The sequence below is a fragment of the Artemia franciscana genome, chromosome 19, assembly GCF_032884065.1.
Source record: "Artemia franciscana chromosome 19, ASM3288406v1, whole genome shotgun sequence".
Classification (NCBI taxonomy): domain Eukaryota; kingdom Metazoa; phylum Arthropoda; class Branchiopoda; order Anostraca; family Artemiidae; genus Artemia; species Artemia franciscana.
Genome location: NC_088881.1, coordinates 32,410,975 through 32,423,467, shown reverse-complemented (window position 1 = coordinate 32,423,467; position 12,493 = coordinate 32,410,975). Strand labels below are relative to the sequence as shown.

The window sequence follows — 12,493 nt, the reverse complement described above, 5'->3', positions numbered from 1 at the left end:
AATATGAAAAAAAGAACAAAGAAATCACAAATGCCACACACAAAAAAACAAAACAGAAAGAAAACAAAAGCAAACTTAAATTTAATTAAAAAATTTCCTTAAACAAAATTAATTAAAAAAAAGAAAAACAAATGCTTTACAAAAAACTAACAGAAGTACGAAAAGGAAATTCCCATTTAAACAGGAAGTTTCCTTTTTTTGTATAGTCTTTATACGTTTTCTTTGTTTTTTCAATAGTTTAGCTTAAACTAGTTTTTTTTGTTGTTGTTTTTTTTCCGTTGATGAAGGCTTTGGGATGCGAAGCCGAAATCTTCAGACTTTTAATAAGTGTTTCATTTCCACGTCTTGTTAAAAAAAACAAATCATCTGTTTTCAATATATTTTTGCTAAAATAACGTCAATATTACAACGCCAAACTGACGCCAAAATAAAGTTAATAAAATTGTTGTACTAACTTAATTCTAAAGTCCTTTATCACCTTAATTTTCCATTGATTGCTAAATTGTGTTGGAATTTGTTAAATGGAATTATTAGAGTCTGTGTCTTATTATTTGCCTATGGTGTCTTAAGGAATCTGAAAAACTTTTAAAAGCGGAAATTTACGCTAGTGCTGAAAAGAAATCATAAACGCCATCTAGCGTTTGGTGACCTTGCTTCACCCAAAAACTGCTGCCTTTCTTCTCAAGTACTTTAAAATCCAGGGCGGATGAAGAAAGAATTTTTTTGTACCCAGCGGGTCTAACCTTTTTTATGAAGTCACCAGACGTCGCACTGTATTTGGTGCTAATAGTTTTTAATTCCAAACCTCCCATATTAAGTTGCTGAAGATCCGACCCTTGTAAGTCCAATTCTTTAGAATGTCCGAAATCTGGTTAATGTCGACATCCACCTGTGAATATACAAAATTCCTTTTTCACTGATTGGATTCAACTAGCTTGGCGAATCAGCCTTTTCAGTCTTATCAAAGCTTTAATGGTAAAAGTTAAGTGAGATTATGTTATTTTAGGTTCAATTTGGTTATAAATATCAGAAATGGGTTAAAAACCTAAGCTAGTCGAATCCAACCTGTCATCATCCAATCTTGCATTAAACTGAAAAAGTTGACTGACAACACTGACTAAATCCAAGGAGAAAAAAAAAGTATTTCGGACATTCATGGCAATAAATCCTTTTGACACTATTAAAATTTGGCCTTTCGAAGATATTATATTTTCTTTATTATGAATTCAAATTATTTTTAGTTATGTATTAATTTGTGCAATTAATCCTAAATAAAGTGCCTGTAATTTGGTTTTTACTTGGCTGAAGCTTGTTACTACCATCTATTATCATTTAATCATAGATGGCAGTATAATTTCATATAGAAACAATTGGAGTCCTGTGTTGTGTTATTTGTCTCTTGTGTACTTTTTTTGAACTTCAAAATTCGATATTTTCAAAGATATTATGTTTCGTTTAACTCGGTTGTTTTTCAGTTGGAGATTAGGTTGTGCAATAATTTTGAAATAAAGTCCTTGCAGTTAGGTCATTCCTAGCTGCAAACGAAAAAAAAAAAACAACTTTTGACTTAATTTTTTTTGGCCCCTAGTGATCGTATGACGTGAGTTTTCAATCTTCCAAACCTTTCAAGGGTCGTTTCAACTAAAAAAAAATATTATGGACCAAAGTTTAGTTGATGAAGCTTAGAGACTTACTGAAGTTTAATGCTACTTGATTTACGAAATTACCTCTTAAATGTTCAGCAAAACAAAGAAAACAGGCAATCGCCTCCTCCAGATTGTGATAAATACCTTTTTGGTATATTTTATTTAAAGAATTGAAAAAACAAAAGTTCGTCCCCTCCTAGAAAAAAAAAAACAATTCTTTTGCCCCTTCCCCTCATTTTTGTGAATAATACAATAATACAAATAATTTCTTGCCCCATAGTTAAAGAGTATCATGTTAGAGTTAAGCTTGGTTATTGTTTATTGACAAAAGCAGACATAACCGCACCGGAAATAAAAAAAGAAAGAAAAAACCCGAGAAGTTCAAAATTTTGAAGTTTGTTTTTAAATCAAGTTCCCAAATTCAATCTGAAATGGACCCATCCTACTCAAGAGCTGTTTTCAGGCACCAGGTTTTAAACGTGTTTTGAGAGGATCTGACAAAAATAATTTTCAGATTCTCCATATCCCCACCAATAAAGCGTTTTCATCTTACAAGTTCCAAGTGTGTTGGACACGGATTCTTCATTTTACAAGTTCCAAGCGTGTTGGACATGGATTCTTAGAAGACCCAAACTCGTATTGAACACGAACTCAAAACGGTCTGCACAATCCGTATCAAATTTCATGTTGGATATGGGTGGTCTAAGGGTGACACGGATGCGGGGGACGGTGTTGCACGTTGTATCCGTCAAAAACACACGACTGTTCGTGTAGTTGCAAACCAACTACACAATACAAAACTATACGATAGCATTTAAGGATTGAAGTACGAGAATGAATGTAGATAACAGAAACGATTATGTTCTTTAAACGATTTTAATTTTTTTCTGTTCAATGTTGGTTAAGTCCTATTGACCGACTTAAATATTATGTATACTTGTATATGACGTGAAGAAAGGCGATGTTTTGAAATTTAACTTCACGTTGTGGAAACTTTGCTGTGTATGAAATACCAGTGTAACCCTAGGGCTAACCGTAACTTCTGAAGAAAAAAAAACAACATATAAGCAACTGTTATAACAGCGATAAATTAAATTTTATTCACAAGTGGATTAAAAATACGTAACCCTATATAATAAACTACCATGAAATAAACCGACACGTAAAAAGTGGTTTTAGGTACCACCGATTATGCAGTAATATCGAACAAACAAGACAAGGAATGTAAAGCTCGAACACTAATTACTGAAAACAATTTTTTTCGAAAATTAAATCAAATTCTATAAATCGTTACTGGTTTAATTAAAGACAAATACACAGCAACAGAACCCAAAATTTGAGAGACAACAATAAGGCTATATTGATGTTCTCCCCGCCACAAACTAAAAAACTTTCTGTTTAAAAATACCCGACAAATGTTTTCTTTCTTCCGATGACAAAAGCTCAAAAAAATTATGCGTCCATGAAAGCTTTAAAAAATGTAAATAACAGAACCTCCCTTAAAATGTGGTTAAATGAGCAAATGATATATTTGAGAGAACATTGACGAAATTTATTCCTAGTTTTTCCTGAGTTTTTGGAAATAGCGAATATTGACACAAAACGTCATATTTCTTGATAATAAAATCCGAAAAAGTAGCATATTAGTCTCTAAAACAGTTTTAATAAATAAAATTTAATAAATAAATGAAATAAAAGTTTTAAAAATAAAAATATTCTTTTCCATCTTATTTTCTAGTAAAAGCTGATTGAAAAAGAAAGAGTAACAAGTATATGCCATTGATCAGCCTATCCCATTTGCTGATAACTTATTACTGGGTAAGGAACATCTCCCGTTATATTGGAAATATTCAAAAAAAAAATAATAAGCTTAAAGTCGGAACAAATTTAACAGCCGAAGGATAGCAAAAAATAAATTTGATTGCAAAAATGTAATAATTTTGCATTTTCATTAAAAAAAACTGCGGTCGCCACAATTTAATGGATTGAAAATGTTCCATTTAAACATTCGCCTAACTTCACTTTTTTCTTTTTAACTATTTTCCACTGATGTTTTTTTATGATGAGTTGAAACAGACTGGAAAAATGGTCTCTGCAAGTAAAATTATAAAATTAACTTAATATAATATTAAATAATAATATTTGCTTTGAGAGCTGTAGTTATTGCAGTTTTATATTTATATTGAACATTTCTCTCTTGAAGAAAGCATTTCAAGTAAAAAAAAAATTATATGATTTAGCAATTCTATTTCAACTATTCTCTCATTTTAGTATAAATCCTGCACATTTTCTACAGAACGAGGTACTGTTTTACAAGTATATCTGAGCCTCTCTTATGAAATAGCCAAGGATAAATAATCGCTTATGGGATCATACTTTCTTTAATATTTAATCAAATTCACGTAGCAATCCAAAGACAAAAAATGTCTATACCTGTCGGTACTATAGCCTCTAATACCCCTAAAAAGGGCGTAATTTTCATCTAATAGTTTTAGCAAATTAAAATCATCATAATTCGCACAACTTTTCGAAAAATGGTCGCGTCTGAAATGCGATTACCCTCACTTTCTTTAATAATAATTTACCCTCATTTTTTTTTTTTTTTTTTAGAGAACCGGTTTAAAAAAATTTGATTTGCGATTAGTGAAAAGACATTTGGGTTCAATGTCGTTATCTCCAATTAAAAATATTACTAATAAAATAATCTTACAGGGGGGGGGGGGGGAGAGGTATGCTCATGAACCCAACTAAGATAAGACAGGAGATAAAAGGGAATCCAATCTTTATCTACGAAAATAAGTCTTCTTTATCTGCTTGGTACGTTGCTTCAAAGCATATAACAAGTCCCCGGAGAAGCTGATTAAAGGTCGAATCAGAAAGCGTAAAACTTTAGTTTGTATCCTGGGTGTTATATAATTGGATCGTATGAACTTACTGAAGGGCAAGAATTCTATAAATCATTTTTTCTATAAATAAATTTGCCATTTTAACTAGTTTTTATTTTTGATGATTCTAAAACATAAAATATGTTTATAAAAAGAAAAGTGCAATATTTTACAAAAATAAGAAAATTGATAGGCGAACAAAGTAAGCCTGATTAATTGTTTATATCCTTGGGGGAAACTAGTAGAATTGTAGAATGATTTTCTTAAAAGACCAAATATGAACGTATTGTTCATCCAACTGTTCATTCAAAATCCTGGTCAAATACTCAGAGAAAGCCATTGTTTCTTATACGTCAAAATCTTAATTACTTAATTTCACGAGCTTTTCAGTGATAAAAAAACTTATTTACTTGATGTTGTTTATGTCAGTTAGTGTCTACAACCTCGTTTTAAAGAAAACAATTAGAAAGTGATATTATTCAAATTGAACCCTTGATTATGGCAAATTACCTCTCACTTCATCCTATCATTTTATCTCAAATTCGTTAGATATATGAACATAAACGTTAATGATGCTTTGTAAGTTCTTATTCCTTCAAAAACATATTCCTAATTTTTATTCCATGTTTTTATAATCCTAATTCAAATTCCATGTTTTTATTCCTAAACACATTCCTTTGTATGTTTACACCCCATACCCTCTATATTCCCATCTTCTCAAGAAACTCACACCTTGAAAAGTATATATATATATATATATATATATATATATATATATATATATATATATATATATATATATATATCGCTCTACTCTGCGCAATTGCAGAGGATACATATCAGTCCTGCTTTTAGACAACGTGGTAAAAACAAGAAAAAAGACAAAGACGGGTAATAAAAAGCAAAACGTAAACATGTAAATAATCACTAATGCATAGAGCTCGTAAATATAATGAGCTACCCTTTGCGAATAAAGAATCGCTAGAATTACTGGGGGCAGATACCAGCAATGTTGAACATTTTTGAGATTTCCTTATTTCAAAACATGAATCAATAAATGTACGATAAAAGGGGGTTTCACTTTAAATCAACAGTGTCTGAATCATCTGCGCCAATCATCTCCTCAATTTCTTTTTCCCATTCTTGATCATCCTTTCCAGCACTGTCAGAAGAAGACGCCAATTCAAAGTCCTGAAGCTCAACCTGGAATTCTTTCTCTATCTCCGTGTCTTTTTTTTTCGCACACAAAAAAAGAAGAAAAAAAATATTTCATTAGTAATTGAATAGCCAAAAATGTTCTGACGAAAAGGGTAAAAAAAGATCTGCTTTCGGGCAAAACTTTCTTAAATATTTTAAAATTAATTAATTTAAAATTATTTTTAAAGCTAAAGTAATTAAAATTAAAGTAATAAAACAAAGTAATAAATAAAATAAAAATGAAAAAAAATAAAATTATTTCAAAAGTAATTAATAGAAAAAGAGGCCAATTTCGCGAGACCAGTTCAACCATCAAGTCCTAAAAATACGACGTATCACTAACCCAGTGAAATCCGCTATTTTAGATTTAACAAATTTTGCCCGGAAAGCGGTTTAGCCCTAGATCTTAGGGGATGTCTGCTTCTGAGGCAGGGGGATTACATGATCCTTAACACATTTGCTGTTACTGAAAAGGATTAGACTTGAAAATAAAAAATACTTTGCTAGCTGGGTCGTTACTAGCCAAAATGTGTTTTTTTCGGGGGGTGGGGATAAAGATTTTACAAATTGGTTGGTTATTTTTACCCACTATTTTTGTCAAAAATTAGCATAATGTCCGTTTTGAATACAATACGTCAAATCACTTCACGAGTCGGTAAAATTGCTGAATTTACCAACCGAGATTCGGATTTCGGTATATTATATCAAGTCATTTTTTAATGCTGTTTATTTAGCCAAATGGAAAATTGTGGCATCGCCTGTAAAATCACGGCAGGAGTCGGTAAAGCTGCAGCGTTTACCGACCAAGTTCGAAATTTCTGTAGACGACATATCAATGTTGTTGTGGTCTTTACTAAACCGAAAAAAGAATTTTAGCGGCGTCGGAAACATTGTGGCGAGAAATTCCACGATTTTACCGAGTGACCAAAAATATTAGGGGGAGGGGGTCCGCTCCCCCCCATACGTGACGGACGTCTTTGCTAGACTCGAAATATGAATGTTTTCTGTGTATGGCCTTTCAATTAGATAAGAAACAACATTTAAAGCGAATTTATGCACATTCAAACGTTTCTCAACTACTAATCCGACTCTCTATCTATTTATCATATTTAAAATTAAGTGGCAGAATTATAACAGATTAAATGCTTTTTTTTCTAGTATTAAGTCACGAGACAGATCTTTCAGGAGTTCTAAATGAAGAGAAGCATTATTCTTGGGACTTCTGACTGGTAATAAAGATTTTTGGGGCCTCAAAGACAGGAGCGGATATGGAATTAATGTTGAGGGAATGCATCAACAAAACTTGGGTTCCCTCGTAAGTGTTTTTTTGTCCATCCATCAATGTAATTAGTGGTTTAACTTTCTGGAAGGGGGAGTGCCCCTAAGCCGCGCCTCTTTGAAAACATGGCAAAGAAATTTTATTATTATGACAGACACTTACGCGGGACTTTTTTTTGGGGTGGGGAGCAATAATAAAGAAAAACAAGTTTTATTTCATAATTACAACAAGAAGTGCTTAAAATTTCAAGACAAATTAGGATTTGGAGGGGCGGGAGGAGCACAAAGTCTATTTGGTACGCCCCAGTATAATGGCTAAGTTTTTCAAAGGCACAATTCGCCGAAAATCGGAGTTTAGCTTTAATTTTACTAGTTCACTGACCACTGGGCACTGGAGTCCCTAAAAAAGGAAGACATCAAGTCCATATAAGACAAGAAGGACATAGAGTATCCATTACGTCTTAAGAGGCTGCAGCTCAAACCCTTGGTGAAATGGAAGATGTCATTATGACTTAGAAGCAACGGAACCCTAGAGAATCCCCCTTCCAATTGGACGACCGCACTAAAGAGGCCACTGAAAGAGGAGGTTTCAAAAGAAAACAAAAAGGAAGCTAAAAAATGACTTCTTTCTAAACTATGTCGTGAGCTTTTTGGAACTTGCTCCCCAACCATTATTGTTACTGAGTAAGTTACAATACACATTTTTGAATAAGTAAAGATCTCTACATATCTGAGAGCCAATTGAGATACTCGCGGATTATTTAAAGGAGTCTAGCGATTAAGTGAGATCAGTGATCAGGGAGTATAAATTAATTTCATTTTAAGGTGTTTCGGATGTGAATCTCAGTTGACTAACAAGATCGTATAATCGTCTCTGAGCCACTACAGTTGGCCTAACTTTGACACTCAAAATCAAAAAATAAAATCAGAAACTAAAATCCATAAAAAAAAGGCGATTTAATAGAATCTACATAAAAGCACTCGGAATTTTCAAATTTAACTATTCTTTGTTTTCCTTCTAAAAGCCTTCTAATAATTGGCCATCATAAATATTTCCTTAAAAGTATTCCATTAAGATATTAATGAGGACAAACAGATCGAGCCCCCCCCCCCATCCTTACAATGTGGAAGTATGTTACGAGTATTTGGCAGAGCTTCCCTAATTCCCAACAAAGTGACACAGACTTTTACAAGACACATTCATCAATATAAATTACAAAACAAAGATCCTATTACAATAAAGGGATTTATTTATTAAATTATTTTAATATAATTAAGGTGATTAATAACCATTACAAACAAATATACTTACTATAAAGAAAAACATACCAATATTCTATACTAAAAAGAGACGACTGCTTCCGAGTGTTCAGCTTTATACTGAAAAAACTAGACTCGGCATATGTAAACACAATCAACAAAACGTTGCAATAACAATATTAATCAGTAACAGCAATATAAAGAAAAACTAAGGTGACAAAGAGAACGACTAGAGTGGCTAACTTCCATCAAGTGAAATAAAAATGAACAAAGGGGGACACATAATAATCACACACTTCTAGATCAACAATTCTCCATTATATAATGTGCCGTTTTAACAATGGATGACAGATATACAAACGCATACATCAATTTATTTTTGAAGCAACAATTTGAAGCAAATAACAACAATCTTGCCTATTTTATTCCATTAATATGCTGCATGAAAACAAAAGTCATAATTAGTCAAAGAGAAGATATACTAATTAAACAAAAATTAATAGAATAACCACCGAAGTCGTTATCTTTATCTGTGTAATCACTCTTTCACACTACGGAATAGAAACTTTTCAACAAGCCTAACTTAAGACTTAGCGATACGCTATGTAATGTTGCAAAGCAAATTTTGTCCGTAACATGTAGGCAGTGTTGACTAGACTCGAGTTCTATGTCCGCGGTGTTTTGCAGAAGAGCCTAAGTTCGTTTTTTTTTCCAAAAATTAGTTAGGCATATGGTTCGAAAGAACTCGGAGTTCTATGGAATGGTCTATACAAAATGGGCTTATCTCTAATTCTGACCAAGTTATGTATTGTTCCAAAAGGGTGTAAAAAAGAGCACAAGTCCCTTATCTTCTAAGTAACCAACAATTCAGCAATTTGGACATTTCCAGTGAATTCCAATAAAAAATTAACTAGGAGCCCGTCTTTAAAGTTTCAAGTTTCTTAAATCCTGATTTGTCAGAATGATTTTTTCATTGCGCGTTTTTATTTTGCTCTCCTGCAAAATTAGGAAAAATGGACTTGGTCCCTTTTTGTTACTTAGGTCAGAAATATTACGTTTATGTTGCTAAAATATAGCATTAAAAAATTGAATTTTGTTATTGTTATAGCAAAAAAACAAATCAAATGCTTGATTAGAACTCAAATCTACATCTCCATTCCGCATTCTCAAGTTTAGTACTGCTTGCTTAGGATGATTGTTAGGATTTTATATATATATATATATATATATATATATATATATATATATATATATATATATATATATATATATATATATATATATATATATATATATATATATATTTATATATATATATCCACCCCCTTCGTCACTTCAAATTAAAAAAAAACCTACCCTCGTTACCTCGTTACCAATTCGTTACCTCAAGGTTAAAAAAAAAAAAATGCCTTATCAGTGTCTATTGCCTGTTTTTCACATTTCTCTTTTTGTGTTCATTTTGACTAAAAAATTCACATTATTCCCGTCAGGGCCTGTGATAGTTTAATTTATGTAATAAATTATGTATTATAAGCAGCTAGAGTCAGATAATTTTTTCTGAGAGGCAGATCCTTTAACTAAAAAAAATGTTTTCATCCATAGATACACAAATTTTCAAATATTTCAATCAATCTCTAGATATTTTCTATCCGTTCTATGTGCAGAACTATGGGGGAAGCAAGGAATCTATGTGTACAGAAGACAAAATACGAACTGAATGGTTAGCCACATCCAAAGAGGATTTCAGGGATTTGATCCCTTCCCCTCAAAAGTTACCGATAATTCTGGATTTTCGGTTTACGTTATTTCCAGTTCTACATTACATTGAAATAAGGTCAACATGCATGCTCGAAACTCACCTACCGAAGGTCGTCCTTCAGTGGTAGCCCCGTGGTACCAGAAGAAGACGGCCCAAAAACACCCTACGACGACGCAGCTACCTGGCTGACCTCACAAATCTCAATGCCTAAATCCAACCCGAATAGGAATATGTCTGAGTGACCACAGCGATAAGAGACGACTGGCGACTCTTCTTGGATGCACTAAGCACCTTTGGAGGCACACTAAGGATATGAGGCAAGGAACTCCGCAAATGATCTCTGGTCTCTCCGGTTTCCTAAGAAGAACACGTAGAAAAATTGGCCTGAAGCCTAAAGCCCATCTCCTGGCTACGCTACAGCGTACTGATTCCATTAACAAGATGTGCCATTATATACTAAAGCATCCATATTGGGACAAAGTAATTCATATTAAAAAATTACGCATTTCAATTGCAAAACAAGAGATTCCAAAATAAATTAATCTTTAAGGTTTGATGAGTTATTAAAAATGATTGACCCATAAAGATACTAGTGAAGAAAATGAGAAAATAAGTTTTAAAGAACTAGCATACAGCAAGAAACGGAATAAAAGAACTAAAATTTGGCAAATATGATAGAGAAGAAATCTTACCATTAGGTTTGCCTTGAATTCCTAGCTTTTTCAAGTTTTCATCCAAATCGTTAGATTCACTGGGTGGGTCAGGTCCCTCTGTAAAAAGGAAATAAGAAACGAGTTAAAATATTCAAAAGTTATACATACCAGCTAACAGGAGGGGATGTCGACAAGATTGATGCTAAGGACTTCACTCTTAAAAATTCTGGCCTAATTCGAACATTTTGCCAGTTTAAGACCCCTCTCCTACTCAGCAACAGTTTCTACTTCTTCATAAAATTTGAGGTGCCAATACATACAAAATATGTGGCATTACCTCTCACTTAAAAAGAAAAAAAAAAGCCAAGAAGTTGGCTTTACCACCTACTTGATAGCAAAAAGCTTATTTCGGGAAGTAGGTAGAAATTTTGGGAAGTAGGAGGGTGAAGGTAGAAATTGATAGAAAATCCACAGGGCCGTATCCAGGACTTTTGCTTAAGAGGTTGTTTTTCTGGTGGGGGGGGGGGACAATTTTTTTTTAAACACATCAAAATATGAAATTGATATTTAATCCCTCTTGATTTCTGGGAATATTTTTGGTCTAGGCTGTTACTATGAGACTAAATAAACAGGATTTATTCGTATAGGAGGGAAACCGCCCCTTCCTCATCCGGACCTCCACCTCATGGTCGTCAAAACTTCGGAGGAAGCTCATTCGATTAGAAATTGAGAGTTCTAGTCCTTTTTTGTAAGTTAAAAGTGACTGGAAACCTACCAGTCACCAGAGGGGTAGTATTGCGTATTTCCCGTGGGGGGATTTGATGGGGAGGGGTGTTTTCGGATAGTGGCAGGGCGAAGACATAAAACATAAACAGGCATAAGAAAAGGAAAAATAAATCTGGCTTTAATGATTAGTGACGTCCAACTTTCCCTGTTTTTGTGAGAAGAAAACAGAACTTTTCTATGAATCATCTCGACAGGCTTTTATATAATGACTTTAAAAACCAAACAATTCCAACAAGGTTGAACATGTAAAGATTCTAACTTGTGGTTTGCCCGATGATATTGCCTCATTTTTGTAGAATACTGGAAAATTAAGTACGGAAGTTCGATTGCACGAGGGTTCAGTTGAATGGGGTTGAGTTGCACGGTGGTTCAGTTATACGGGTGTTCAGTTGCAAAGGGGTTCAGTTACACCGTGGTTTAGTTAAACGCATACCCACTTAGAAACCAGTGACTGACACAGAGAGCCGTTACTAGGGTAGGTAGCGCCCAAGGAAGAATCAATTACACCGCCTCCTCCCGACTCCAATATAAGCAAAAAAAGCCGAATCAAAGTGAAAAATTGGATTGAATTGGGGATTCCCCGCTACGGGCCCCAAGCCATGGCACCCGGGACAACTGCCCCAGTTATTCCACCCCCCAGGAACGGTTCTGCTGAGACATAGACCTGAGAAAAAGCTGCATGTGCTTAAAAAGAGCAGATCAATCAGCACAAAAAAAAGACAAAAGCAAATACCGTCCGGTCATCATTATCATCGATTTTCCGATGAACACAGTAGATCTTGCTATTTATATAGATAGCATTTGAGCTCGCACAACTCAAGATGGTAGAAACACTGTAAGCACTGAATCTTGGCATTAAATTTTCCAAGAACTTAAGGGAATGATTTTAACTTAGATAGCTCTAACCAGTAGCTTAAGCTATCTCACAGGAGAAGAGTTAGTTATACCATTCCAATGGCTCAATACCTTACAATACACAAGATGGCGTTTCGCAAATAAGAGTTATATTTCCTTTTCTGCTTATTTTCT

General features: G+C 33.6%; 1 protein-coding gene across 3 annotated transcripts in view; it reads right to left on the bottom strand.

The window, feature by feature from the left end:
• Positions 1–4,193: 4,193 nt before the first annotated feature.
• LOC136039575 (synapse-associated protein 1-like) overlaps positions 4,194–12,493 on the bottom strand; it is a 59,327-nt gene continuing 51,027 nt past the window's right edge. The window contains exons 9-10 of one of the 3 annotated variants that reach the window (XM_065723425.1): positions 10,718–10,795; positions 4,194–5,760 (exon numbers count right to left, since the gene is read on the bottom strand). In XM_065723425.1, coding sequence (XP_065579497.1) covers positions 5,609–5,760; positions 10,718–10,795 — 230 coding nt within the window. In that variant the 3' untranslated portion in view covers positions 4,194–5,608. Of the gene's footprint in view, positions 5,761–8,512; positions 8,705–10,717; positions 10,796–12,493 lie in introns of those variants that run through there. The other 2 variants (XM_065723424.1, XM_065723426.1) reach the window with 2 other exon arrangements.